Here is a 26,406-nt window from a genome sequence, read left to right on the forward strand (position 1 = left end):
TCCCCCCCTCCCTCCCCCCCCTCCCCCCGTGGGGAGGCTGCAAAGGCCTGTGGGGGAAGAAGCAGACAGGCTCCCGCTGGGGGCCCAACAGTCACAGGGTGGGAGGCGGCGGACCCTGAAGAGGTGGCCAGGTGGAGGTGCCTCCTGGTGAAACCCCTCACTCTGCAGAGGAGCCCCAAGCCTTGCAGAGAACACGTGCTCGCTGGGCTCCCAGGCCTCCCCTAGGGCTCCTTGGGCCTCGATCCTCAGCCCCGTAAAACTGGCGGCGGTGAGGCGCCGCCAGCTCCCCGCGGGCTCCCTGGCTCCGCCCGGCTCCCCTCGGCCTGCTCCCCGCGCCGCGCGGCCCGCCGCCGGAGGGCGAGGAGGAGCGGCGCCACTGCGGCCCCGACTGTCCCCGGCGGCGCCAGGGGTGGCGGCCACGGCGCAGGTCCGAGCCGGGCGGGGCAGGGCCTGGGCTCTGGAGGGGGCGGGGGGGTGGGCGGGGCCTGGCGGCGTCCGGGTCGTCAGGACAACCCAAAGGCCCGCCAATCCCCTGTGCCCAGCCAGGCGCTCGCTGCAAGCTTGGCTCAGGGGACCAGCCGGGCCGGGGCAAGGTCACTGCAACAGGCCGGCCCTAAGGGCTGACTTTTACGGGGTCCCGAGCAAGGTGCGAAATGCGCAAAGGCTCGGGACAGTGGAGAAATCTGGCCGGGCTGGAGGCGCGCGGGAGCAGGGTTCCGGAAGGGGTCCCGGCGGGGCCCGCGCCCGCTCGGCGCCTGCACCTCCAATTAGCCCAGCCCTCCAGCTGCGCGCGTGGGGGAGCCCCGCTGTCACTCGGGAAAGGCGGTCCTTTCCGCTGTGGACGCCGCACGGGGTCCCGGGCCCTCTGGGCGCAGCGGGGTCGCACGCACCCCGCAGATTCCCCGGCGACCCGGGGGCGCGCGGCCGAGACCTGCGGATGCCCACCCTCCCCAACGCCGTTGCGGGCCACCCCCAGGCGCACAGGCAGCCCCGAGCCGAGCGCGCGCCCTCCGGTCACCCGCGGAGGCGCCGAGCGCACGAGGCTCGCCAAGTGCCCCCTCCGCGGCGAGGACTCGAGTGGGCCGCAGCTGGGCGCCCGCTGGTGTCCCCTCGGCGCCCGCGTCTCCTCGGCCCGGCCCGACCGGCTTCCTGCTCGCGTCGCCCGGACTTCCTCCCCGCAGTGCCGGGTGGCCACCGGGTGCCAGACCGGAGGCGGGGGGAGGGCGGGGGAAGGCGGGGGCCGGGCCGGGCCGGCGCGGGGGCGGGGGGCGGGGAGCGGCCCCGGGGCAGGGGTCCCGAGCTCCGGCCCGCACGTCCTCTGCGCGGGCGCTCGCGGCCGCGGGCCCCAGCGGAGGGCGCAGCCGGCCCTGCCCCGTCCCGGGGGTCCCGCAATGCGCTTCCTCGCCGGCTCCCAGGCGCCCGGCCCCGGCTCCCCCCCACCCACCCCCCGCGCCCCGTCGGCGGGCGGGGGGTGCCCCGCGCGCCCCACCCCCCGCCGCCCCGGCCCGCTCGCGGTGGCCGCCCCGAGCGGAGCTTTGTGACGTCAGGCGGCCGGCGGGCGGCGTCACGCGCGGGCTGACCCGGCGGCGGCGGCGGCGGCGGCGGCGGCGGCGGCGGCGGGGCGGGGGCGGGGGCCGGGACGCGGCGCGGGAGCATGGAGCCTCGGGCCGGCTGCCGGCTGCCGGTGCGGGTGGAGCAGGTCGTCAACGGCGCGCTGCTGGTCACCGTGAGCTGCGGCGAGCGCAGCTTCGCCGGGATCCTGCTGGACTGCACGAAAAAGTGAGCGGGGGCGGGGGCGCCCCCCTCCCCCCACCCCCGGCGGCCGGCGCGGGGCGGGGTGGGGGTGGGGGCCCGGACCGGCTCCGGGGCGGGGCAGGCTCGGCGCCGGCGCCCGCTTTCGGTTTCCATCCCCCCACCCCCCACCCCCGGCCCGGGGCTTCGGGGCGCGCGAGCGCGGCCGCCCCTCGGGGGGCCCAGAGCGCCTCTCAAAGTCGTCGCGACTTGCGGGGCGGGAGCGGCGGTGGGCGCCCGGTGGGGGGGGGTGGGGGGGGTGGCGGGGAGTCCCCGCGCCGCCGCCGCGTGCCGCCGGCTCCCGAACTCCGCACGTCTGCCATAATTAACGCACTTTTCTTTGTTCAGACGCACTGTTGAATTCGGCTGTTTTCAGAATTGTCGGTTGGGGGGCGGCGGGGGAGCGGGTTCAGATGCGCGCCTGCCCTGACCTGCCCTGCCCTGCCCTGCCAGTCGCTCACAAGTGGGGGCGTCCTGTCTATCTCCCTGGGTCCCCCCAGACTCCTAGGAGCGACTCGGGGCTGAGGCTTGGACTGATGGCAAGCAGTTGCGTCCAGCGGTGGGATTTAACCCACGCAGCGCGGCCTGGGGCGCAGGGGCCCCGGGCAGTGTGGGAGCGAGAAGGCGCCCGTGGAGGTGCTGAGCGGGGGCGGGGGGCGGGGGGCGGTGGCCGCAGGAGCCCTGCTCTCCGGGGTGGAAGGGGGTCCCCGGGCAGGCCTGGGGGCACCTGAGACGCACCTGTGCGCCCGCTGCAGGGACTCGGAGGCAGGAAGAGTCTCCTGGATACAGTGTCACATGGCAGTGAGCTGTCGCGCAGATAAATGATTAGGCATTAATCAGGCACTAATGTCTTGGCGCTCCTGCTGGGCCTTATCTCCAAGCTGAGAGCAGTAAATGGCTCCCCTTGCCGAGGCCCAACTTTTTCCCTCCGTGGAGCCCAGATCTTGCAGTAGCGGGGACGTGGCAGGAAGACCATCACTCTTCAACAGTTACCCTGCTGGCATCATCTCTTTATTAGACGTGCCAGAAGCCATTTATGCACCGGTCATGTGATTTAACATATGGCCTCCCGGGTGACTGTCGCCCCGCTCCGCCCTGGCTACCACAGAGAGTGCTTGGCGGGACCCGGTGGGGGTGGGGGGGCGAGGGCTGCAACATAGCCACCTGGAGGCTGCCAAGCCTGTACCTCCCTCCCCCCCCCCCCCGGGTGGCCAAGGTCTCCTGCCCCTGATGGCCATCACTTCCTCTCTCGGGCAGGACTGCCAGCTCGGTCCGTCCCTGCTCCCCTGTCTGTGCGGGGGCTGTACTCAGGCTTTGTCTGCACAGCCCTGCCTGGCCTTTCCTCCCTGGAGAGGGGCACTCGCAACAGAGGCGTCCCCCCCTCATTTTCTGGGCTCCCCAGCTCAGCACAAGGGAGGCTGTGGGCCCCTCGGCTTGTGGGTGGCAATGTTTGCGAGATGGCAGCCTCACCCCCCCTTCCTCTCTGCCTCCAACTGGGCTCCCCTCCCCGAGGCTGTGGCTAACCTGGTGTGGAGATCAACACCCCCGTCACTCCCCTCCCTACCCCCCTCCCCCGTAGAAGCCAGCAGGCCGTGCTGGGATCCCCAGCGTGGGAACTGGCAGCAGCACGCTGGTGGGCGTCAGCCCTGCCACGGCCACGTTCAGCTGTAACCAGAGTGGCCCAGAACCGAGGCCTCAGTGGGTGCAGCTCTTCTCAGCGCTGGCTCTTTCCGATCGGCATTGATCCCTCCTCCTTGTGGGGAATCCCGAGACCCCCCTGCGGCCCCCCAGCGCCTCCGGCCCTCCGGGGCGTGGTCCCGAAACTGCCCACCCTCGTCTCCCCTCCTCTTGCCACTTCTGGTTTCACCCTGCCTTCCGCTCTCTGCCCCTGATGTTAAGGACTCAGCGCTCCTGTTTGCAGCCTGGTCATCAGGTGGGGTCTCTTGGCAGCCCCGGGCGGGGTGTTGTGGGCCGCGGGGTCTGGCCTTGGGCTGCCGTGTCCGTGGCACCGATCCGCCTTCCCTGGGGCCGGTTTCTCCTCCTCGGTGCCTGCTGCCCCTCCCCGACGTGTGACAGTGGCAGGGCCGGTCAGTGGAGGCCCCACCCTGGGTGGTGGCGCTGGCCGGCCGGGAACAACAGCTGGGACCTCCCTCCGATTGCACACAGCCGCCCACCTCTGGGAACCCGCGGGTCCCAGAGCAGTGGGGTCGTCCTAGGTCTGTCGAGGGCAGCGAGGCCGCAGCTGTCGGTGTGCCCGTGGTGCGCGGCCAGGCACGTGCCAGTGACTGTGATCGTCAGCAGCCTCCAGCGTCTGTGTGCGGGCCTGGGGTGGGAGGTGGGGGGCCGGGAGCCTGAGTCTCTTGCAGGGGTGGAGCAGTCCCAGAGGAGGGGTCCCTCGTGCAGCCCCCATTTCCCGTCCCAGAGCGGGGCCCATGAGCAGTGTCACTCTCCGGGCATTTGGGAGGCGGCATCCCCTCCCTTGGCCCTCTGAGAGGCAGATTCCCGTCCCCAAATGTGCACAGGAGGACGAGAGCTCACAGAGGCCCTCGAGATCTTAGCAGGTGTGTGGAGCTGCCGGGGCGGGTACCCAGCTTCCTCCCACCCGAGCCTTGAACCTGCTGCCAGGTTGCTTTGTGCTCTGAAGGAAGGTCCTCCACTGCTGAGGGCCTGCCTTCTCGTGCCTTCACCTGCATTCATTGACTACCTACTGTGTACCTGGGCTGAGTCCCAGGAAGACTGTGCGTGGACCCTCCAGCTTCCCTGTGAGGCTGTGCTTTCTCCTGGTGTAGTGAGGGTGCAGATGGCCCAGGCCTGCCCCAAGTCTTTGGGCTGGGGTGCCGGGCGGGTGTGGGCATTGTTTTGTGGGTGGTTTGGGGGTACCCCTGGGGTTGAGGTCCCCCAACCTGGGTGGCCCTGGCTGAGGCATGGCCCCAGGACAGCAGAGACCCGAGTGGTAAAGGAGAGGTCTCGAGAGTAACAGGAGCCCCGACGACCAGCTGCCCCATCGGGCCTGATGGCAAACCCCAGGTCCCCAGCCCTCATCCCCGAACTGGTGTTTTTCAAACTTCCCCGGTTGTGAGTCACCCAGGGCGCCATTACCGTGCAAGATTCCTGGGCCTTTGTGACCCACACCCCACCCTGGGAGGTTGGGACTCCAGCCAGTCAGGAATCCCAGCAGGCCTGTCCCCGGGCAGGAGAGCACCCCTGTTCCATCCCAGGCATAGCCCCTGGTCCAGGAGGGAGGCTTGACCACTGGCGACCGGTCCTGGGATGGTTCACCGGGCAAACAACGATGGACACCTGGTCCGGGCCCTGCTGAGCACGTCCTCCTTGCCTTCAGGGGCCAGAAGGGCCAGGAGCAAGGTGCCCTGTGTGTCATGGGGTGGCAGGGTCTGCGGCTGGCAGGCAGCTGCACCCAGGGGACCTGGCCAGCGTGGAGGTGATGAGGGGGTGTGGACTGCGGGAGCCCTCAGATGGCTTAGACGAGGGTGTGGTCAGCTGAGCTTTACTGGGATGATGCTGGTGGTCTGGGACTCGGGGGGCCAGATGTGACAGCCTTGCCCCATGGCTTGTCCCCAAGACCCTGGGTCTACCCATGGGGGCAGGGCGGCCTCCCATGTAGACAAGGGGTCACTCTGGTGTCCAGGCTGTGACTTCCCCTGCCAACCTGTTTTTCACAAGTCCCTGAGCAGAAGTGGACCCGGAGGCCTCCACACCCTAGAGGCCTGGCAAGGCCACCCTACCTTCCCTGTGCCAGCCTGCTCCTGACCCTCCCTCGGGGCTAGGCCCTGCAACTCCCTGTGTGCAGGGCTGCAGAGGAGACAGACGGACTGCTGCACGTGTCCTAAACCAACGTGTAGAGTCGTGGGGGGAGGGGGGAGGGAGGTGGGGGGCAGGAGCCTGGCCGCAGGGTGGGCCTCACCATCGGGACTCAGGCCTGTCCTGGGGCTGCAGGCTCCTCGGATGGACCCCTGGGGTGTTTCTGTTCCAGAAGCCACGTTTTCTCACCTTTCTACTGGACACCAGGGTAGCCTCTCCCTGTGCGAGGTTGAGGAAGGAAAGGCCAGGGCAAACGTGGACCTGGCTGGGGTCGGAGGCCACTGTCAGGTTCCACAGATGCTTGGATCCCGAGTCGGTAGAGCGGAGAGGCCGCAGGGGAGGCCGGGAGCTCTGGCAGGCGGCCGGGCCATCTCCTCCTGGCCACGGGCCAGCTCGGGCCCGGCTGCTCTGGGGGTTTGCTGAGCTGGTTGCATGGGTGAGACCTCAGGGAGGGCGGGTGAGGCGAGGCCTGGCCGCTGGTGTTTTGCCAAGGACTGCAGGCTAGGCTGCTTCTCTCTGGGCCCGGTGTCCATGCCAGATGGCCGTGCCTTCGTCTCGGCAGAGTGGGGACACTCGGGGGAAAAACTGCTTTGCTTTTGGGTCTCACCCCCATCAGAGTCTCCTGGGCTCCTCACCTCGGTGTCCCCCACCTTTCCTTTGCCCTTCCCCCAACTCCCCGAGGACGCTGTGCTGAGGTTTCGTTTGGGGGTCCCCAGTTTCCTGCATGGAGACCTTGGTCAGTCGGGCCCTCCAGGCCCCAGCTCTGCACTGTGAGTCACCCCAGTCCCAGGGCCCCTCCTCACACACATCTACCCCATCCTTGGGTAGGCAACCTGTGGGTCCAGCAAGGACAGTAAAGGGCGGGACAGCGGGGCTCCCAGCCCTCTCGCCTGCTGAGGCCCTGCGGTGCCACCTGGGGGGGCACTGCCAGGCTGGCCGGGGCCACCATCCCTGGGCACGTGCCAATGTCAGCACAGCCTGGCCTCACCGAGGGGCTGGGCCCCGTAGGCAAACCACAGGCTGTGGTGTTGCCACGCCTCGTGCCCTCTGGTCCAGTTGAGGTCACCCCGCTGGAGACAGGGTGCTGAGATCCTTCGAGAACGGCTTGTGTCTCTGTACTTGGAGGCAGTGGAGCTGAGACGTGAGCCCAGACCGCTACTGTCACCAGACCCGCCGGCTGCCCTGGCCTCCCTCAGCCGCCTCGCCATCGGCGAATCGGGCAGGGGGACGCTGTGTACCTCGCGGGGCTTGGTGCCCAGGAGCCTGCTGCCCAGGGAGCGAGCCCCTCACTGGCTGCTGTTTACCCTCCGGCAGCTGTGGGTGTGGCCGAGGCTGGAAGGAAGCAGCCGCCTGCGGAGTCACGGGGCCGCGGGGTCAGCCGGCCCGAGTGCCGATCCACAAGGCCGCAGCTGACATCTGGGAGCCCGCCGCACCCCCCAGGCTGTGGCCCCCACGCAGGGCAGGTGCAGGCGTGTTGCCTGGGCTCTGGGTCCTCTGTGAAGCTGTGTCTGACCTCCCAGGGCAGGGAGGGGTCACTCAGGAGCCATAGAGCACGTGCACCGGTCTCTGTGACTGTCGTAAACACGCAGGGACTTCTGAGGGGTGTGTCATAAACGGTGAGGGGGGGGAAACCTCCCTGGAGCACAGCTTCGGGGCCTCGGGGGTAGGGCGACAACCCCCTCTCCGCCCCAGCTGTCCCCAGCCTGCCCCCCTGGCGGGGGGAGGTGGCCAAAGGCGCTGTCAGCCCACAGGGTCCCGCAGAGGAGGCTTCTAGAGGGAAGACGGGTTCCAGGTGAGGGAAAGGACCTGCCCCGGGGGGTTGCTCTTGGGGTGCCCCGGACCCCGGCTGGCAGGAGGGGTTCTGCACCCCCACAGGCAGGCTGGTAGGGGCACAGGCGTGGGACAGGGTGGGGCAGAGGGAAGGAGAGCCTGGGGGGGTACGGGCTGGTTCCGAGTGGGGTGAAGGCAGAGAAGCTTGGGAGAGGAGTGGGGAATGTGGATGAATCCCCATGGTCTGGTCACGGTCTGAGTGCCTGTAAAGGGGGGCAGGAAGTGGGCTTTGGGGGGGCCTTGGGAACAACACTCCAGGTCCCAGGGGTGTGGATCCTGTCTGCTGTGTGGCCTCTCCTGGTCTGTGGGACCCCTTGGTCTGTAGATGTGCCTACAGGTTTCCCTCTCAGGTTCTGGAACCTTCACTGTGGCCCTTATTTCGTGCCCACAGGTGGCAGTTGGGTGCCCACTCAGCATAGGGGCTGGTCTCCCCGGTGACCTCCTGGCCATCCTGGAGTTCCCACTGGGGCTAAGGCTGTCCCTTGAGGGGCCCCTGGGGACTTTTTGCGTGTCTTGATGTCATCGTCTGTCAGGTCACCACGGCTGCGGGGGGTGGGGACCTCCTGCCTTCCCCGTTCTCCTTGCCAACACCCCCTTCATTTGAGGCCTCTACATGGGCGCCATGGGTTCCATGGAGGGGATCCCAGCACCCCTAACAGCAAGAGGCTGGGCACGCTGGCCCAGAAGCTCAGGGTGAATGTGTGTGCACGTGTGTGTGCGTGCGTGTGTGTGTGTGTGTGTGTGTGTGTGTCTTGGTGTGAGTACATGTGTTTAGCGCTCAGAGTTTCTGCTTTGTTCTGAATGTTCTATGTTCTATGAGGCTTATTGAAAGGAAAGAGCCAGGTGCTGATTCCGGTGTGGGGTCCAGTCCCCACTCTGATGCCTGAGGACTCAGGGTGAGGTTTGGCCTGCTGGCCACGACTGTGGGTGGGGTGGGGGCAGCTTTGGGCCGGGCCTTGTCTCCCACACCTGGACCCCAGCAGACTTCCCCGAGAGGGCTGCACAGTAGCTATTCTGGGCCTGGCGCCTGTCCTCTGTCCTGGCTACTCAGCAGTGGGGGGGTGGGGAGCGGGGAGCAGGAAGGCAGCCAAGGGTAGTCCGAGCACCAGCACGAGCACGCGTGGCTGGGCGTCAGTAAACCCTCACTTACAGAAACCGGAGGTGGCTCTTGGGGCTGTGAGGTCCCTGTGCCCGGTGCCGGGGTGCGGAACCCTTTTTCCCGGTGGGGACACGACCCCGGGGCCCCCCGTTCCCCAGGAGTCCCGGCCCATCCTAGCGTGCGAGTCCTCTAGTGCAGGAGACCAGCACTGGGGAGCAGACTCTGGTATCGCTGTTGGTCAGCAGGGATGCGTGGCCTGTGGCTGCAGGGGCCGCAGCGCATGTGGTCCAGGGGGATGGCCTGGCCGTCCCGGGCCACTGGGCACACGAAGAGCCACACGCCCAGCAGAGGACGGAGATGGGTGGCGGGGCTCACCGTGGCCGCTCCCCCCTCTTCCAGAGCAGAAGCCCACCTCGGAGGGAGCCGGGTGCCCCCCTGCGGCCCGTGGCTGGGTGCTCCCTCCCAGGCTGGCCTTACAGCTCCCCCACCGCTCTCCCTTGCTCATGGTTACAGGTTACAGTTCGGCTGTCTGGCCACACAGAGGGCAGGAGCAGTCTCCCTGGGGCCCGTGGCCACGGTCCTGTGTCTATGGACTCTCTGCTCATGAGGAGATGAATGTGAACCCCCTGCCCCCACACACGAAGACTTTAGTGTCAGGGGATGGCCGCACGTAGACAGGAGCTTGATAAGAAAGGAAAACCGTGGTTTCCGGGCTTTTACCACGACCTCGCACGAAAACGGGGCAGTGTTCACACGGTGGGTGTGCCGCCATATTGTTAACTCATCGACCTCGAGACCGAGGACCTTGGGGAGGCGATGTCCCCGCGGGCCACTGCGCCTGGGCCAGTCCCGCAGCCCTCTGCGGCCGGCTCCCGTGTGGCCTGTGCCCGCTCCCGGCCGGTCCGCGGCACTCGGGGGCCAAGCTGGAGGCGGTGATGTCCTGCGCGGTGGGCCCTCTTGGCTGGCCTCGATTCTTCTGGAGAACAGCAAGTGGAGAAACCATTTGGAAATAGAAAAGGCGGAGCGTTCATTTGTCGCTTCTACTTCGGTTAGGTTCGTAGTGGACGGTGAGCACAGAAGTGCCGTGTTTCCCTTAACTTGGAGGAAGAAGTCTGCTTTTGTGCGTAAAAAGTAACAGGTTTTGGCCAAAGGGCCTCGCAGGTGACATCACATTTGTTTAGAAGTTACGCATACCTACGCGGCCTTGTTTTTCACTGTTTGGAACAGTGAGTGTCTTCTTGCTGCCCCGGGCGTCGATGGTGAGTTAGTACGGCCTCCCGACATTCCCGGCACGGGGTTCCGGGGGGACGGAGCACTGACCACTGACTTCAACAACGAAACGCCCCAAGGTGCCCAGACGTCTGAATGGAGGCTGCCTGGCCCGACGCTTCCCGGGGAGAGGGCAGGACTGTGGCTGCGGAGCCCTGTGGGTGCCGCTGTGCCATTGGCCTTGGCCGTGCGTCCTCGTGGGAGGGGTCCTCCTGCCCTCTCGTGTTCCCTTCCCATGGGTCTTGTGGCCCTGTCGACACTGCCTGGCCCACTCTCCTTCCTGGAGCTGGAGGGCCTGTGGGAGGGCCTGGGGGTGCCCGGCAGGAGGGGTGGTCCTTCTAGGCTACGGTGGCCAGGGGTGGTGTGGGTGTCACCCTCGCCCGAGGGCCGTGGAGACAGCTGAGACCGACTCAGCATTTGGGAGGGAGCCATCTCACTCCCAGACCCAAAGCTCTGGTTCGGTGGCTGACTTCTGTCCCCTCTGGGCCGTGGAGGCCATTGCTGCCCCCACACACGGCCGGCGCCTGGGACCCGGCTCCTATGGGCTGCCCTGAGCCCTGTAGGGAGCATGCTTGGGGTCTTCCCTTGGGAGGAGGGAGAAGGTGGACAAGGCCCGTGAAGAGCAGCCGGCCTGCTCAGGCCATGTCACAGAACCAGAGACCCTGTTCTCAGGCTCCCAGGGCCCCCATGCCTACACCGGGGCCCTGGGAAGTCTCCATCTGCCCGAATTCCCCTTGTTACCGTGAACCAAGGTGTGGACGTCGGGCCCTGAGGACCCGAGAGCTGGCCGCCGTGCTGGTCACGAGACTTGGTGGAGCACGTGCCTCCCCTGAAATGTCCCACGTGGTGGACACGTGGGGGCGTGTACCTCCCCAGGTGCTCCGGGCCCCACGGGCCGGGGCCAGGTGCAGCGGCGTCCTCCCGTCCTGACTCTCCCCTCTGTCTCCCCTCTGCCAGGTCCGGCCTGTTTGGCCTGCCCCTGTCGGCCCCGCTGCCTCAGCCCGAGGACTCCCCGGTCAACGGCTGCCACGGCCCGGCCCCCGCGGAGCAGGACGGAGAGGCAATGCAGCTGGGGACAGTCCCTCCACCGCCTCCCGACGGGGACCAGCCCCCCGAGACTGCAGACCCCAAGCCACCGCTCGTGCCCCCGTTCCCACCGTATTTCGAAGGCGCCCCCTTCCCTCCCCCGCTCTGGCTAAGAAGCACCTACCGGCAGTGGGTGCCGCAGCCACCCCCCCGGACCATCAAGAGGACACGCCGGCGTCTGTCCCGCAACCGTGACCCGGGTCGGCTGGCCCTGAGCCCCATCCGCCTGCGGCCGCGCCAAGTACTCTGTGAGAAGTGCAAGAGCACGCTGAGCCCCCCCGAGGCCAGCCCCGGCCCCCCGGGCGCCCCGAGGCCGCGCAGGAGGGTGGGCGGCGGCCCTGGCTTTGACAGCCAGCCCCGCGAGCCGGAGGACCCGGCCGGCGGTGGCGACCCCGCGGCCACCACGAGGAGGAGCAAGAGGGAGAAGCGAGAGGAGGACAAGGCCCGGGTGCCACGGAGCCCGGCCATCAAGATCTCCTACAGCACGCCCCAGGGCACGGGCGAGGTCGTGGAGATCCCCTCCCGCGTGCACGGGTCCCTCGAGCCCTTCTGCCCCTCCCGGGCCCTGCACGGTGGCGGCCAGGACCCCAGCGGGCCCAGCGCCTCCATCCCCAAGCTGAAGCTGACGCGCCCCGGGCCCCCTGGCGCCGGCCTGCCGCCCCCCAAGATCCGCCTGAAGCCCCACCGCCCGGGGGCCGGGGAGCGGGAGCCCGTCTACAGAGCCGAGCTGGTGGAGGCGCTCAACGGCCACGGGCGAGGCCCCCGGGCCAGCTCACCCTCTCTCCTGGGCCACGGCTCCGCGGGCCGTGGGCCGGCGGACTCGTCTTCCGGAAGTTCTGGCGAGGACGATGACTTCAAGCGGTGTCCCCAGGGTAAACCCCAGCAGGACGGCCTGGCGTTCCTCGCCGCCTGCCCTAGGAGGGGGACGGACTGTGCCGGTGAATCTGTGTGGAGCAGCGACAGCCTGGACGAGTCCAAATCGTGCAGCTCAGAAGTGCCGTCACCGGACACGTGTGACCTGTCCGGCGACGGTACGTCTGTGAGGTCCTCGTCCGGGGCCGCGAGGCAGACGGTCCCGCCCCTGACAGTCAGGCTGCACACACAGAGCGTCTCCAAGTGCGTGACTGAGGACGGAAGGACCGTGGCCGTAGGGGACATCGTGTGGGGTAAGATTCATGGTTTTCCTTGGTGGCCAGCGCGTGTCCTTGACATCAGTCTTAGCCAGAAGGAGGACGGGGAGCCTTCCTGGCAAGAAGCCAAAGTCTCGTGGTTTGGTTCTCCGACTACGTCATTCTTGTCTACTTCAAAACTCTCCCCTTTCTCTGAGTTTTTCAAACTGAGATTTAACCGTAAGAAGAAGGGGATGTACCGGAAAGCCATAACGGAGGCCGCCAATGCCGCGCAGCATGTGGCCCCGGAAATAAGGGAGGTCTTAACCCAGTTTGAGACGTAAGCCGCCCGACCAGGTGAGCGCGCAGGGCTGCTCCTGTGCCCCTCCCGCTGCTCTGCTGGGAAGCCTCCACCCTCTGGCTGGCAGTTGGCAGAGAGGCCTGCTTAATGGCAGCGGCACCCTGCTTTGCGGTTCGTGGAAGAGAGGCTTTCCGAGTCGAGTCGTGGGGGATCGTCAGCCACCGTGCGGAGAACAGGGCTGGTTGGTGTTTTGCGGCCAGTTTTCCAAGGGCCGCGAAAGATCTCCGTCCCCTTTTATCTGCGTCCTGGAGAAGGCGCAGGTGTTGGGGGGGGAGCTTCCTCTTGGCCACTCACTCTGAGGGGTCCCTCCCTCTTCTCTCCCCACGCTGGGGCCGCAGCCCCTCCCTCCTGTCCCCAGTGGGTCCTGACTTGGCTGGCTGCCCTCAGATGCCACTCGCGTGGCCTTAGCCCCCACCCCCCATTCCCGCGGGCGCGTGGTTCCCGGACCTGTGTCGGTCAGGTGCTCCGGGGTCTGTCCCTGGGCCGGTGTCCTACCCTCTGTCTCCCCTCCGGGAGAACTCTATAGGGCCTCCCACCCCAGGTCTTAGAAGGAGACCCCATGGGCCTGGGGTGTCACCAGGCAGCTTGTGGGGTGGTCACCATGTGGGGTGTCAGGAAACGGCCGAGGGGCAGAGGCTGCCCGCCGTGAACTTCCCGGGGGGCCCAGGATGCAGGGAGGGGCTGGGTGTGTTCCCATCAGAGGGCGTCGGCTCTGGGGCCTGAGCAGCGGGGTGTGTCCAGCGGTCACTGGCCCCCGTGGTGGCCCCCCAGGGCCCACTCCCCTCCCTGTCCTTCCCCACGGCAGGAGGCGGGTCCCGTGCAGGCTGCCTGCATTGGACCCGAGGGCGTGTGGTGGGGCCCCCCTGTGGAGGTCAGGCCATGGCCCTCTTCGGGCCCCTTAGCCTAAGGCCCAGGCCCACAGAAGCAGAGAGAGGGGAGGCGGGTGTCAGAGGGGCACTCCTCCACCCCAGGGGGGCCTCTGCCTCAGTTTCTGTGACCTCTAGCTGACCTTGTCCGGTCTGGTCCACCTGCCTGTCTGCCTGTCTGGTGCCAGTTTCCCAGCTTGGGCCTTCGGGCCTCAGCTGGGCCGGCCGACGTGTGGTTGGGAAGGGGTTTGTGGGGCACCCGGCTTGGTCCCTCACTGCTGCGCCACGTGTCTGGGGGGGTCCTAGGATTGAGGAAGCAATGGTGAGGGGTGCACCTGGGCGGGGTCACAGCCGGGACTCCCGAAGCCTTGTCCCCACCCTTTCCTCCACCTGCTTCCTGCATCGAGCCTGGTCACCGCCTCTGAAAGACTCCCAGGGGTCCGGACACAAACCTGTCCTCCCCCGAAGTGGGCACAGCCCTGTGACCTCTGGGTCTTTGTGATGGGGCGTGGGCGCCCTGTGTGTCGGGGGGAGTCTGGAGAAAGGCCAGGTGCTCTGGGCATCTCCCCGCTCTGGGTGTGTCCTGTGGGCCCCGGGACCGTCTGCGCCCTCTGCTGCCCCCTTTCCCGACCTCTCTGCTCACCAGGCCCCTCCTGCCCTTGGCCTGGTCTGGGGCCAGGGTGGAAGCTGGGCACCTCCCCCACTCGCCGTGGGCCCGTGCTGTCAGCGAGGATGTGGTGAGCAGTCAGTCCTCGAAACCGACCTTCAGATCCTTGGTCACAGTGGGCAGTTCCTAGGGCCGTGAGCCCACCACGGGGAGGGGGTGGGGTATGGGGGGGTGGCAGTGTGGCCTGGCGGGCAGGGAGCCCCTGGCTGGGGTGGTTCAGGGCTGGCTCTGTTTACCAGGAAGCAGAGGGAAGAATCTTGCCAGACAGGTTTGCCTGCTGTAGGGGCCCCGTGCCCACAGCCCGGCCTCCTCCCCGCCCCCTTCCCCCTCCCTCCCGGCCTCCCTCTCCTCTCTGTGTTTCTCTCCCGCTCTCTGTTTCTGTCTCTGAGCATCTCTCTGTCTCTGTCCCTCTGGCTTCGGGGACTGTGCCCATGCTGTCCCCAGCGGTGCGTGGGGCTCTGGGAGCGAGGGATGCTGGATCTTGTCGGCACCAAAGCACAAAGTGGTCTTGCCCGAGTGACTCTTTAGTTTTGTTGGATGAGGATGGAAGGCTGCCGTGAGGTCCACGCCAGGCAGGAGGCTAATGGTGCTGGTGAGCGGGAGTCTCCCGTCCACAAGATTGCTTTCGAGTGTCAGTGGTGCTGTTTGGGCACCAGGCCCTCTGGCCTGCTCCTCCAGGGGGAAGCCGGGAACTGCCTTCGCCTCGCACGGGAGCGGCATGGTCGCTGGCACCTGGGCACGCCTGGGAGGAGGCCGGCACGGTCCTGCCGCTGGGGCAGGGGTTGCTGGGGATGGTTGTCCTTCGGGCCACGTCCACCGGCTGCAGGGGCCCAGCCCGACTGGCCCTGCTACCACCCCCTGAGGCACTTGCCGAGAGCCCCTCGGCCCCGGGGGAGAATCTGTGCTGCTGACCAGTGCTCGTCAGGAGGAAAACAGCACACACCGTGGGGGCAGCTCCCTCCCGGGGCCACCTGGTCCCGAGACTCCTCCGTCCCACTTTGCAGGGCGGCAGGAGGCTCGGCTGAGAGGGGGGTGTCCACAGGGACATTCTGGAGAAGCCCCGAGCCATCCTGGGACTCGGTGGCCAGGGCACCGGTGAGAGCCCAGCCCGGGGCGGGCTCCAGCGACAGGGCACAGTGGTCCTCAGCAGGCACTGACCTCCAGGGACAGACATGGGGCCACCTCGCAGGGCCCTGGCTGCTCGCTTGCTGCTCTGGCTCCGAAGGCTGGCATCTCTGAGCTTCATTTTCCTCATCTGTCTCGGAGTGACCGTAGCACCTGCCACGTGGGCCGGGTGGTGAGGGAAGGGTGCCCAGGGGGTCTGGTAATGACCTGTTGGCAGTCGCCTTTCTGGCCCCTCCCACGTCCCCTCCCCCAGGTTGCCACAGGCTGCATCCCTGGGGTGGGGACGGGGTTGTGCTCCTGGCTGGATGGGGCGGGTGTCCCCCTCCTGACTGTGAGGCTCCAGGGGCTCCACGGGTCACAGGGCGAGGCCTTTTGGGAGCTGACTGGTCAGGCCTGGCCTGCAGGCAGGCAGCGGTGCCTGGCAGGTGAGGGTAACTGCTCCCGAGGGTGGCATCCCGCCCACGGAGGGCTGAGTGCCCCTCCAGATGGGGGTCAGAGGGTGCACAGCGTCAAGGAGGGCCTCCCTTGCGAGTCACGTTCCCCAGACTTGTGCGTAATCACGTGCAGGAAGGTGCTGAGAAGGGGCACGGGCCCCACAGCAGAGTGTCTGGTGAGGAAGCTGACCTGGACTAGGTATCCGGGGAGGCTGCCTGGAAGAGGCGACATATGACTGAGAACGAACGGTGAGCTAATCATGAGCTAATAGGGCGAGTGCCTGTGGTGGTAGGAATCTTGCACTTTCCAGGGTGGGGCAGGAGGCACACAGCTTGGGGAGGCCAGCGCTGCAGCCTTGTCCTGAGAGCAGAGGGTGCCTTGGGGGCATGTTAGGCAGAGGGGTGAATGGCCCCATTCTGACTGGAAAGACCCCTGGCTGTGGGGTCAGGGGTGGGGAGGTGGACAGGAGGGGAGGGGACAGAGCAGGGAGCGGGGATCTGAGGCCGGAAGAGACCAGCCAGGGATGCTGGTTGTCGGCTCCCGGAACTTGGGGACCACGGTGGCCAGTGTCTGAGTGCCCGAGTCTCGGCTGGCAGGCCAGCACTCAGGGCAATGTTGGACCTGGGGTCGTGGATCCGTGGAATGATCTAGGCCCCACGGGATGGCTGCTGGAGGGGAGGAAGCTTTGGTGCAGCGGAGAGGCAGAGCAAGGTTACGGGGTGTGAGGCCTGGCGGGGGCCCAGAGATGGGGACTGGGCAGGGAGGTGGATGGCACAGATGGGACGGGGCCTCGTCCAGCCTGCTGGCCCCACACGGGGAGAGGGTCGACGGTCATTAGGAGCGTGCCCCGCGGGCGTGCCTCGCGTCCCCAGAGCTATGGGGACAGGAGACCTGGGTCCCGGGGGCCCTGAGAGCACCCTCTGTGCAGCATTCGGAGCCCAGGGACCCTACTGGGCAGAGCCGGGTGGGGGACGGGCTGTTGGCAGTGTTCCGCTGAGGCGTGGGCCAGGCTCTGCGGTACCTGCAGGGGGTGGGGGGGGGGGGCAGAATGCCGCGCGGGGTCCCTCCCTGCCTCTAGGGCCAGTGGGACACTCCCAGGCTGCATGTGAGCTGGAGGGGCCCCAGCGCGCCCCTTTCTGCCTGAGCCGCCAGAGTGTTGGAAGGCAGGGAGCTTTCCAAGGTCACAGAGCAGCCCCCTCGAGGGGCCAGGAACTGGGTTTCTGCTTCACTGAGCGAACGGCGTCCGGAGGGTTAGCTGCAGCCACGGTCCCGAACGACCACATGCGGGGCCACCGGAAAGAACAGAAATTTATTCTCCTGGCTCTGGAGGCCAGAACCCCAAACTGCAGGCGTCTGCAAGGCCCTGCTCCCTCCGGAGGCCCCAGGGGAGGATCCTTCCAGCTCCTGGGGGCTCCCAGAGTCCCTGGGCTTGTGACCGCACCGATCACATGGCCTCTCCCGCTCCTCAGTGTCCAGTCTCCCTCTGCCTCCCTCCTGCAAGGACCCCAGGGCAGCCGCGCGAGAAAGCCAGCGTTTCCTCATCAGAGCCCTTAATGTGGTCACACCGCAGCACCTTCCCTGCAGAGGGTGACAGTCCCCTTCCAGGGGTGGGGCCTGAAGTCCTCGGGGCCCCAGTTGCCCAGTGTCCCCTCTCATCTGGTCAGCAGATGTTAGGGGCCTGTGTGTCCACTCAGCTTGGTTCCCCCAGCCTCGTCCTTGACAGGCCAGCTGGGCTCAGGGACGGGTCAGCGGGTGGTGAAGGGGACTGGAGCCTGACGGGGTTGTGTGGTGCTGTTCCGGAAGGATCCACCGCCCCCCCCCCCCCCAGGGAGGCTGTGCCTGTGGGCGGTGGGTCCTTCAGGCTGGAAGTCTGCGTACATGTGCTGTGTGCTGGGCCGGCTGGGGCAGAAGCATCCGGACCCCGTGTCCAGGGTTTCACTTTCCTTGTCTGTCGTGCCTTCGAGAGCAGGGTGCTTGAGCTGCGAGCCCCAAACCGACTTTTCTCTTTTCCCAGCTGTAAATAAAAAGGTGCTTCCGCGTCTGGAGATGGGTTTTCAGCTGACTTCCTGCACTGCTTTCAGGGAACTCAGGTTCTCCGCGAAGGTTGTAATTATTTTGTTCCCGGAGGAAACTAAGGCCTGTAATTCTGAGAATTCTGAGCTTGCTGTGGGCGCGCAGGCCCTGTCCGACCTCCCCCCTGCCGGGGCCGTCCTCTCCGCTTCTTCCGCTTCTTCCGGGCAGTGCCCTGAGTGCAGGGTGGCCAGGCAGGGTGCAGGTAGGCGGGGCGGGAGCAGGGGCAAGGCTGTGCTGGGAGACTCACGTGTTTGCAGCAGGTACCTGGAGCAAAGGGGCTTCTCCTGACTTCGGGGAGGGGCTGCCTGTACCCCCAGGGAGAGCACGCATCGCCCTGCATGTCATTGCTTCCGTGCCCCTGCCCCCCCCCACACCTGCTCTGAATATTCACCCCTGGCTCCACGCAGCTTCAGCACCCCTGGACCCGGCACCTGCCCTGGGGTCAGAGGTCCAGGGGTGCACGGGGAAGGGCCCACATTCTGCACACGTGTGCTGTGGGACTCGAGCAGCACCACCTCCACCAGGGCCCCATCTTCTTCAGAATCACTGTTCAGGTCTTTCCTTAGCAACCTTCAGTGACGCCCTGGGCATCCCGTAACCTTTGGATGCAGTCTTGCAGGACAGGTCGGCTCCCAGCACTCTGCAGAGTGCCCAGGGAACTGTCACAGCACACAACCTCGTGGGACATACTCACTCCCGTCAATCTGTGCAATGATTGCCCTTTTGGGGCTTCTGTCACTCCGTCCCCAAGGGCTATCCCGGCAGGTTAGCTCAGCGGCTCCCAAGCCGTGGCCATGCTTTGTACACAACCCAGGATTCCGGCTCGTTTCCCGCCCACACCTGGGGCTGGCTGTTCCCCAAGGGGTCCTCCTCTCGAGGGAGGGGCAGCTGGTGATCCCTCCCCCGTGGTTTCCAAGCAGACCTAGGAATTTCTTTAGAAGAGAAATCGACTTTGAAACTGATTTTTCTTTTCTTTTTCTTAAATTTTAATGTTTATTTATTTTTGAGAGAGAGAGAGACAGACAGTCCATGAGTGGGGAAGGGACAGAGAGAGAGGGAGACACAGAGTCCACAGCAGGCTCCAGGCTCTGAGCTGTCAGCACAGAGCCCGACGCGGGGCTCGAACTCATGAACCGTGAGGTCGTGGCCTGAGCTGAAGTTGGACACTTCGCCGACTGAGCCCCCCAGGCGCCCCACCACTGATTTTTCTAATCCAGAATTTTTACTTCTTGGTTGTTTGGTTTGCATTTCTGTTCTCTTATGCAGAAAATCTTGCTTGTTAATGAAATTCACATGGAGTTGGCTTTTGAACAACGCGGGCTTGACCTGCACAGGTCCACTTGCACACGGACTTTTTTCCGATTAATACACAGCAGTGTGTGAATGTTTGTAAATGTAAAATTTTCTCTTCCTTCGGTTTTCTTAATATAACGTTTGCTTTCCTCTGGCCGGCTTTGTTGTAAGAATACAGCATATAATACATACAAAATATGTGTTAACTATGTTGCTGGCGAGGCTTCCAATTAACAATAGTTTTGGGGGGAGTCAAAGTTTCACATGGATTTTTGACTGTGCCGGGGTGCTCCCAATCCCTATTTAGGGGTCAACGGTATTAATTTTCTATGTAAAAGTTAATGTGTATGTACAATTAGTCAAATATTAAATATATGTAAAGCATATATTTGGCATGTAATTACCAGCTGTGTAATATATGTGGAATACTGCTACTGGGTGATCAGTGGGGATACTCCAAGGTTTCCTTAAGGATCTTAGTGTCCTTGGGGTGGGGGCTGTGTGTCAAGTTCCTCTTTCCAAGTCATCGAGACAGTTTCTTTCTCTGTGGTTGTTACGACCTACAGTTAGGGTTATTTATTTTATTTTACGTTCCATTTGTAGTTATTCCTGTGTGTTTTGTAATTACGTGCTCATGGACGTGACAAGGGTCCCACGTCAAATCGGTGCAACCAGTCCCATCTGGAGACGTCTGGCTCCGCCCTGGCGCCCCCAGTGTTGGCTGGTCTTCCTGAGTTTGCGACATAAGCGGGCACAGATATGGAGCCCCCTCTCCCCGCTTGGGCGTAAGCAGCGTCCACACCCCCCAGGTGCCCCACTGCGCCTCCGACCCGCACCAACCAGACGCTGGTGGCCGTGTGCAGAGACCATGTCCCCATCCTGGCAGAGTCCCCGGGCCCACCGGCACCCTTGCGCCTTTCTAAGCCACGTCAAGATGGGGTGTGGGCGGGGGGTGTGAGCACGTAACCAGGCAGGAAGGTCCTTCAGGTCTCGGGGGATCCGAGACTATGACTGGACCCAGTAGTGGGGCTGCAGGTGTAGGGCAGACAGGCCCCCTGAGAACCCCCAGGTTCTCCCCATGCCCTGCCCCTGGCACCGTGTGGCAAAGCCACAGCGGCTGCCTCGCGCCGTGCCTGCTGGTCGTTCCCTCTTGCTCAAGGCTGTTGGTCCGCGTCCCCCTCTTGGAGAAGCTCTCCCAGAGCCCCCTGTGCACAGCTGTGCCTGACAGGCCCCCAGCTCGGCATGGTCACCCTGCACCCTTATTTCCATCAGGGCCCCTTTGACAAGCCACCCCTCCATTCTGTGCTGCCCTGTGTGGGCTCCCCCTCAGGTAAGTAAGTTCTTGTGAGTTCAGACCCTCGCAGCAGGGGCCCGCGGCACCGGGGAACGGGGCTGTGGCACCCCATCCCACACCTGGGGACGCTGGCTCGCGGGAGGCAGCTGGGGTTCACCCCCAGCCGGGCCCTCCACTGCACAACCAGCACCCTTGGCCCCGCCTAGGCCTCGGGGAGAACCGGTTGCCTGATGTGCCCACCAGCCCGCAGCACCCCGGGCAAGAGAAGGTGCTTCCCAGCTGGAGGGGTAGCTGGAGTGGGGGAGGATCTGGGGCAGGTGGGCAGGTTGGCACCTGCCCCGGGGCATCTCTGGAATAAGAACCCTGAGCTGGAGGCTCCCACGTCCACGTGGACAGATCACGTGTAGCCCGGGCTCTCCTGGGGATTCTGGACACCTCGACCTCAGCCCCGGGCCCCCCCCCCCCCCCCCCCCGGACAGAGGGGGAGCACTGGGAGCGGGGCGCCTGGGCCTCCGGACCAGAGGGTTTGGGCCACGCATCAACTTCCAAATATCCCGGGGAAACGCCTTCAAACCACAGCGGTGCAGCCCTCCATCCTGGAGGAGCCGGCATTTCTGATACCCGCATTCCTGGGGGGAGTCCACTTCCGGTGGGCGTGACTGACCCTGATTCTGAAGGCCTCCTGCCAGCGCGTCTGAATTTCCCAGAGGAAATAGCACTTCAGTGGCCTTGGGATCCCCACACCTGGGCCGGGGTCTCTGTGGTGCTGCAGGAACCATGGGGACCAAGCAGGCGGCTTCGGGCCCAGTTCTGTAGAGGAGGGTGCACGGGGGCCACGGCCAAGGCCACACAGGTCTCCGCAGGGTTGAGGGGGTGGCCGCGCTTGGCCAAGAGCCAAAGTCAAGTGGCAGAGCTCTGTGTGTGTGTGTGTGTGTGGCCCGTGGAAGGCCGTGTGCTGTGGGGCTCTTGGGGCTGGAGCGGGGTCACAGACCCAGGATGTGAGCTTAGGTGGCCACTGTGTGGCAGGCACTTCTGAGGGACTGGGCCGTGGGGGGGGGCGGGGGGGGGAGGGGTTGGTGGGGGTCTGCATGGGGGCGTTCTGCACACACCATCAGGACGGTGGACGTCCGCGATGCCCGGCCGGTGGCTGCCTCTCTTGCTTTGTTTTGTGACGCCTGGTGGTTCCCCCTTCTGCGTGTGGCTGCTGGCCGATGTCACTGTGTTCAGAAGGCTTGTGGTTTGGGGAGACGGGCCTTCTTAGTTCTGGTCTTACGTGTTGGGAGCAGCAGCTCTGGTCGCCGTCACGGGACATGGGACGCTGCCCAGCACCCGCCACGCTGCCCACCCTCCGCCCACACAGCCCAGGCCCTGTAGGGGGAGGGGAGCCCTCCTGGTCACCCCCATCTTCTCGACAAGCCCCAGCTGTGGACCCAGTCACTAGGGCACCAGCGACTCGGGCGGGCAGAGCGGCCTCGGCTGACCTTAACCATGGGGCCCGTGGTGGTGACCTCGGGGCCCCATGGGGGACACTCCTGATGGGGGACAAGCTCTTGGGAGGTCAGCCCGGACCAGTGAGGGGCAGACAGGGGGAGGGGATGTCCGGGCACTTGCATGGTGGAGGTGGAGGCAGGGCCCTGCCCAGAGACCCCGGAGCCTGGGGTGGGGGTGAGGGGAGGCGGGGCAGCCGTGCTGGGCATTTGGGTGTCTTCCTGCCTAGGAAGCCCCTGGAAGAACAAACTTTTCTGTGCAGCGGTGGCCGCCAGCAGCAGCCAGTGTAGTGATCTCGCCTTTCCCATTGTTTCCCGCATTTTCCAGGGGGGCGGGTGAGAGGTACAGCAGGAGCTGGGGTGCTCTGGGGGGGTCCCCCAGAACATCCCTGCATGACAAGGGACGGGTTCTGGGCCTGTTGGGCTGGGAGGAAGGAAGTGACCCGGCAGGGGTCCCACGCATTCTGAGGGGGGTTTCCTGGCTGCTGGGTACGAGGAGGGTGCAGGGGGCTCCTCCTTCTTCCCCAGATTTCTCAAAACACCTGCTCTTCCCATGGAGCCCGGCCAAGCCGGAGCGGCGGTGGGTGAGGGCACTAGGACAGACCCGTGACCACCCTGCTTGTCTTGTCGGGAGGGGGCCTCCTTGAAGGCCCCGTGTGGTGCACGAGACAGAAAGGGGCGAAAGGGGCGGGCTGGCCGCCGCCTCTGGAGACTGTGGTGCGTTTTTCTAACGAGGATCAGGGCTGATGGATGTTTAACGACATCTCCAAAGGTCGTGCTGCTGACGGAGAGGGGCTTGGGCAGGTTTAATTATCTCCCGGGGTGGTGTGGTTCTCGCAGCGGAGCGTGCTTGCCTTTGATGTGAGCCCCCAAAGCATTCAACGGAAAGGGGCGGCCCGTGCGCCGATTCCCGGGTGGTGCTGACCCCTCGGCCCCCAGCAGCTCCCGCTGTGACCGGCCGTGACCTCCCCGGAGCCCCCGTGCCCCTCCTCACCGTGTCTGCTGGGCCACTCAGCAACCTGATCATGGAGGTGTGGCTGCCCAAACCCCTGTCCAGGGTGGGCTCTTGGTCCCCTGTGCGGACGCCTGCAGAGGAGCTCAGCCTGGGTGGTCACAGCTGCTTCCCGGGCAGGGACAGATGAAAAGGCAGAAAGAAAACCGTTCTGGGGGGAATGGGTTTGTGCAACAGGCCGAGATCTGGCCAGTGTTTCTCCCTAAGGGACTGTTCATCTCATTTGGGATCTGCATGCTCAGCGGTGCAGGAGCTGGGACCCCACCTCGTCTGCCCAGAGCGCGCAGCGGCTGTGGGGGGGCGGGCAGAGCCCCATCCAGCTCCCGCATCCATGGAGAGTGGCTGTCACCCTCGTCCAGCTTCCCTGAGACACCCCCCAGGCAGAGCTCACTGGGATCAGCACGCTTCCCGTGACACAGTGACTTTGAGTCATGTTCTTCTGAGAGACATTTTCTTGGGGACCCTGAGTCAGGGCCTCTCCCTGGCCAGGGAAGGGACTGCCACCCCAGGTCAGAAACCCCTGCCCCTTGAGTGTGTGTTGCTCAGGCCTCCTCCCTGACGGGCCAGGGAACTGTGGAGCCCTCTGGAGCAGCCTTCCCTGCAGGGAGTGTGGTCGGGGCCGGGTTGGGTGTTCAGGCCTGGACCTGGGGGGAGACTGTTTCCAGCAGAGGGCCTGGCATCTCGGGGCACCTCGCTCCTGGGGCTCAGCCTGACGTCCGCCCAGCTGCATGTGGTGGAGTCTACGACCAGGGAGGCCTAGGGCCCCATGGGGTCCCCTTCTCAGGCCTTTTAGAGTCAGGGCTCCCCCTTGGGGACACCTCGATTCCAAGGGTCTGTCCTCCAGGACAGAGAGGGGGTAACTGTGGTTTGGAGTCACCCGGTCTGGGGTGCTTTGTTCTGGTCACCCTGGGATGTGGGTTTGCGTCCTGGCCTCGAGGCTTAGGTGAGTGACCTTGGACAGGGTCGGGAGCCTGAGCCCCTGTCTACAAGGCAGGGGTGGTGATGGTCCCTCAGCCCTAAGCACCAGGGCCGTGGTCATCTCCACCCTCACACCCCCCATCCCCTCTCTGCACCCACCGCCCCTCCTGCCCCCCGGGGGGCTGCTGGCCACCCCCGGAGCCCTGTGTCAGGGCCAACACGGGTCTGGTTTGCTGCAGCCACTGAGAGAGCTTCTCTGCCGGTCACCGGAATCCGCGATTTTGGACAGAGGAGGAAGGGCCGTCCCCTGCCCCCCGCCCAGCCGGGCCACTCACGGGGGGGATTGTTGCTGTCAGCCCTTCTGCCCCAGGGTCTTTCCTGGGCCCCTCGGGAACCTGACGCCGGGTTGGGACCTGGATGGTCAGTGTGCCTGAACCTCGGTGATGTCACAGGGAGGGGCCACCAACCACGGACACCTGTCACAAGGGCAGCAGCCTTGTGTTGGAAGGTCTGGGAGGTCAGTGTCTTGTCCCCTCCACCCAGCCCCCGACCTGGGGCCAGCCGCGTCCTCCGGGGGGGTGGGGGGGTTTGCTTTGGGCTTAAGCTCCTCCCAGCCACCTGCTTGCACCACCTCTGCCCCTCGAGGGCACGGGTGGGTCCTGGGGCCTCCAGGCCAGCCCCCCAGGGCCGGTGTGGTGTGGACAGGGCTGACCTGGGCACACGTGTCCACACGCGCGTGCGCACACACACACACAGTTATTTGGCTGAGTCCAGATTCAGTGCTGGTGTTAGACGTCGCAGCCCATCCGTGCAGATACCCGTGAGTAAATTTCATTTTTGTTCAGCTCTATTCTCTGCAGAGTTGAATTTGCCTCATTCTTTGGCTGCTTAGTTTTTATGTTCTTCTCACTTATTTGTCCCCAGCTAAGAGAGATCAAACCCTTCAGGGCCCTCAGACGGCGACGATCACTGTGTGATGTGTGAACAGGCTTTGCCACCACACACGGGCCTAACGTGTCGCGGCTTTGGTGTTTCTTAGGATTGTGTGTGCTCCTGGGCCGTGGCGCCCCTCCCCTGCCACGATACGTCGGGTGCCCTGAGCTGTGTGTCTGTCTCTGTTTCTCTGTCTCTCTTTCTCCCCCCACCCCTTTCTTTCTCTGTCTCTGTCTCTCTCTCTCTCTCCCCCTCCCCCCCCCCCATCGTTCTCACACACACGCAGGGCCTCTCCGCGTGGCGGCCGAGCCTTCTCCCAGCATGGCGGTCTCAGGGCAATCTGGGCCTTGTCGCGGCATCTCCATCTGGGGGTCTGAGGCAGGACCCCGGCAGCATCGCTTCCGCTTGTTTGGTCCGAGTGCATCGAGGGGGGGCGGGTGGGGGAGCCCGGCCCCTCCTGGTGGGAGAGCAGCCGTCTGCGCCCTGTGGGCTCTCCTGGCCGGGCCGGACTGTCTCCTGTCTGCTGGACGCCAGCTCCCCTCGCCCTCCAGGACCTCCTGTGACCGTGTGGCCCTGCAGACCTGCCACGTGTCCCTCCACCCCCTGACTAAAGTGCAGAGAACACGTTGCCCCCGGTCACCAGACTCGGGCCAGCTCCCTTCTGGCAGGCGTGGCTGCTGTCCCCGTGCGGGGCCGGGAGCCGGGGCTGAGGTGCCCGTCCATCCCTGCGGCCGGGCCTGCTCAGGGAGACCTGGGAAAGGTTTTCTTATTCAAGGGTCTGTCCCCTCAGCCCCAGGGGGCTCCCCCACACCAAGAGGGCGTGTCCCTCCAGAGGGTGTAGGTCACACATTCTGACGGTGACACACTGGGGTCCCTCTGAGCTGTGAGCCCCAAGCCATGTGCACAACCATTTTAGCTCCCCAGTCCCCCTGGCCATGAGGGGCCAGAAGGATCTAGTGTCTCATGGGGAGCCCCGTGGTCTGGGCTCTTGAGCCGTCAAGTGTCCTGCACCTTTTTCTGGGAAATCCTGGGGCCCTGGGAGGTGGGATGGACACGAGTGGGACAGGGGCCACCCAGGAGGTTCAGCGGGCACAATGTGGCACCAGGGAGGCGAGATTCCTGGGGTGGTGAGGGCCCGTGGGAGCTGGGGGGGGGTCTTTGCGGGTCCCTGGCGAGACAGAGCCTGAGCGGGTGCTCTGGACTGGTGGTCAGACCTCCAAGGGGCCTGTCCCCCAGCACTTGACCCCGAGGTAACCTCTTTCCCTCTCTGCTTCCCTCAAGGTCACCGACGGTGAGGGCGCGGCTGTTCTCCTGGAGCTTCTGACTTTGGGGGTGCCCTCCGCATCACCTGTTCCGTCTGAGGGGCCCCGTGTGCCTTCTGGCCAGCTGCCTGCAGAAATGCGCCAGGCCCACGGTGGCCAGCCTGCTGGGGGGTCCCCAGAGGGGAGCAGGTGTGTGTGGGGAGGAGGACAGCCCCCAGGAGCACCGCGGCTCCTCCCCGCTGAACGTCTTTATTCCCCCGACTCAGGCTTTAGCTCCTGTGGTTTGTGAAGTTCCAGGAGCCCACGACGCCCTTCCTGCTGCTGCCTCGCCCACTGGGGCACCTAGCAGAGGCGAGGCCTGCCACCCCCGCGTCCAGGTCCTGGGCCAGGCCCCCTCAGGCCCGCAGGCTTCCAGAAACCAGCTTGCACGTGTGGGGCGCTTCCTCCCCAAGCCCTCGGCGCGGGGTCTCTGTGCACTTGAGAACCCGGAACCTGCCCGGCCTCCCCCATGATCCTCCCAAAGCTGGGGGCCCGCGGGCGCCCTGGCGGTGAGGGCCTGGGGAGGGGAGCCACTCTGGGAATGCGGGAGACTTCCAAAGGAAAACAGCTTGGCCTGTTGTTTGTAGGAGCTGCTCCTGTCTCCTTTCTGTCACTTTAAAGACCAAAAAGAAAAAGAA

The 26,406-nt window shown here is 65.5% G+C and overlaps 1 protein-coding gene across 7 annotated transcripts; it reads left to right on the forward strand.

The window, feature by feature from the left end:
* Positions 1 to 571: 571 nt before the first annotated feature.
* Positions 572 to 26,406, forward strand: PWWP2B (PWWP domain containing 2B). 7 transcript variants are annotated; one of them, XR_006209142.1, is made up of 4 exons: positions 1,639 to 1,779; positions 10,766 to 12,360; positions 25,749 to 25,918; positions 25,996 to 26,406. XR_006209142.1 is itself a non-coding variant. In XM_042960609.1 (3 exons), exon 2 carries the CDS (start codon positions 10,872 to 10,874, stop codon positions 12,345 to 12,347), a length of 1,476 nt encoding a protein of 491 aa, XP_042816543.1. In that variant the 5' UTR covers positions 572 to 646; positions 10,766 to 10,871; the 3' UTR covers positions 12,348 to 12,360; positions 25,749 to 26,406. The 7 variants fall into 7 exon arrangements, 6 of the variants coding, with proteins under 6 accessions (XP_042816543.1, XP_042816541.1, XP_042816546.1 ...); XM_042960609.1 differs by lacking the exon at positions 1,639 to 1,779 and adding an exon at positions 572 to 646 and having other exon boundaries at positions 25,749 to 26,406; XM_042960607.1 differs by having other exon boundaries at positions 25,749 to 26,406.

The sequence above is a fragment of the Panthera tigris genome, chromosome D2, assembly GCF_018350195.1.
Source record: "Panthera tigris isolate Pti1 chromosome D2, P.tigris_Pti1_mat1.1, whole genome shotgun sequence".
Lineage (NCBI taxonomy): Eukaryota > Metazoa > Chordata > Mammalia > Carnivora > Felidae > Panthera > Panthera tigris.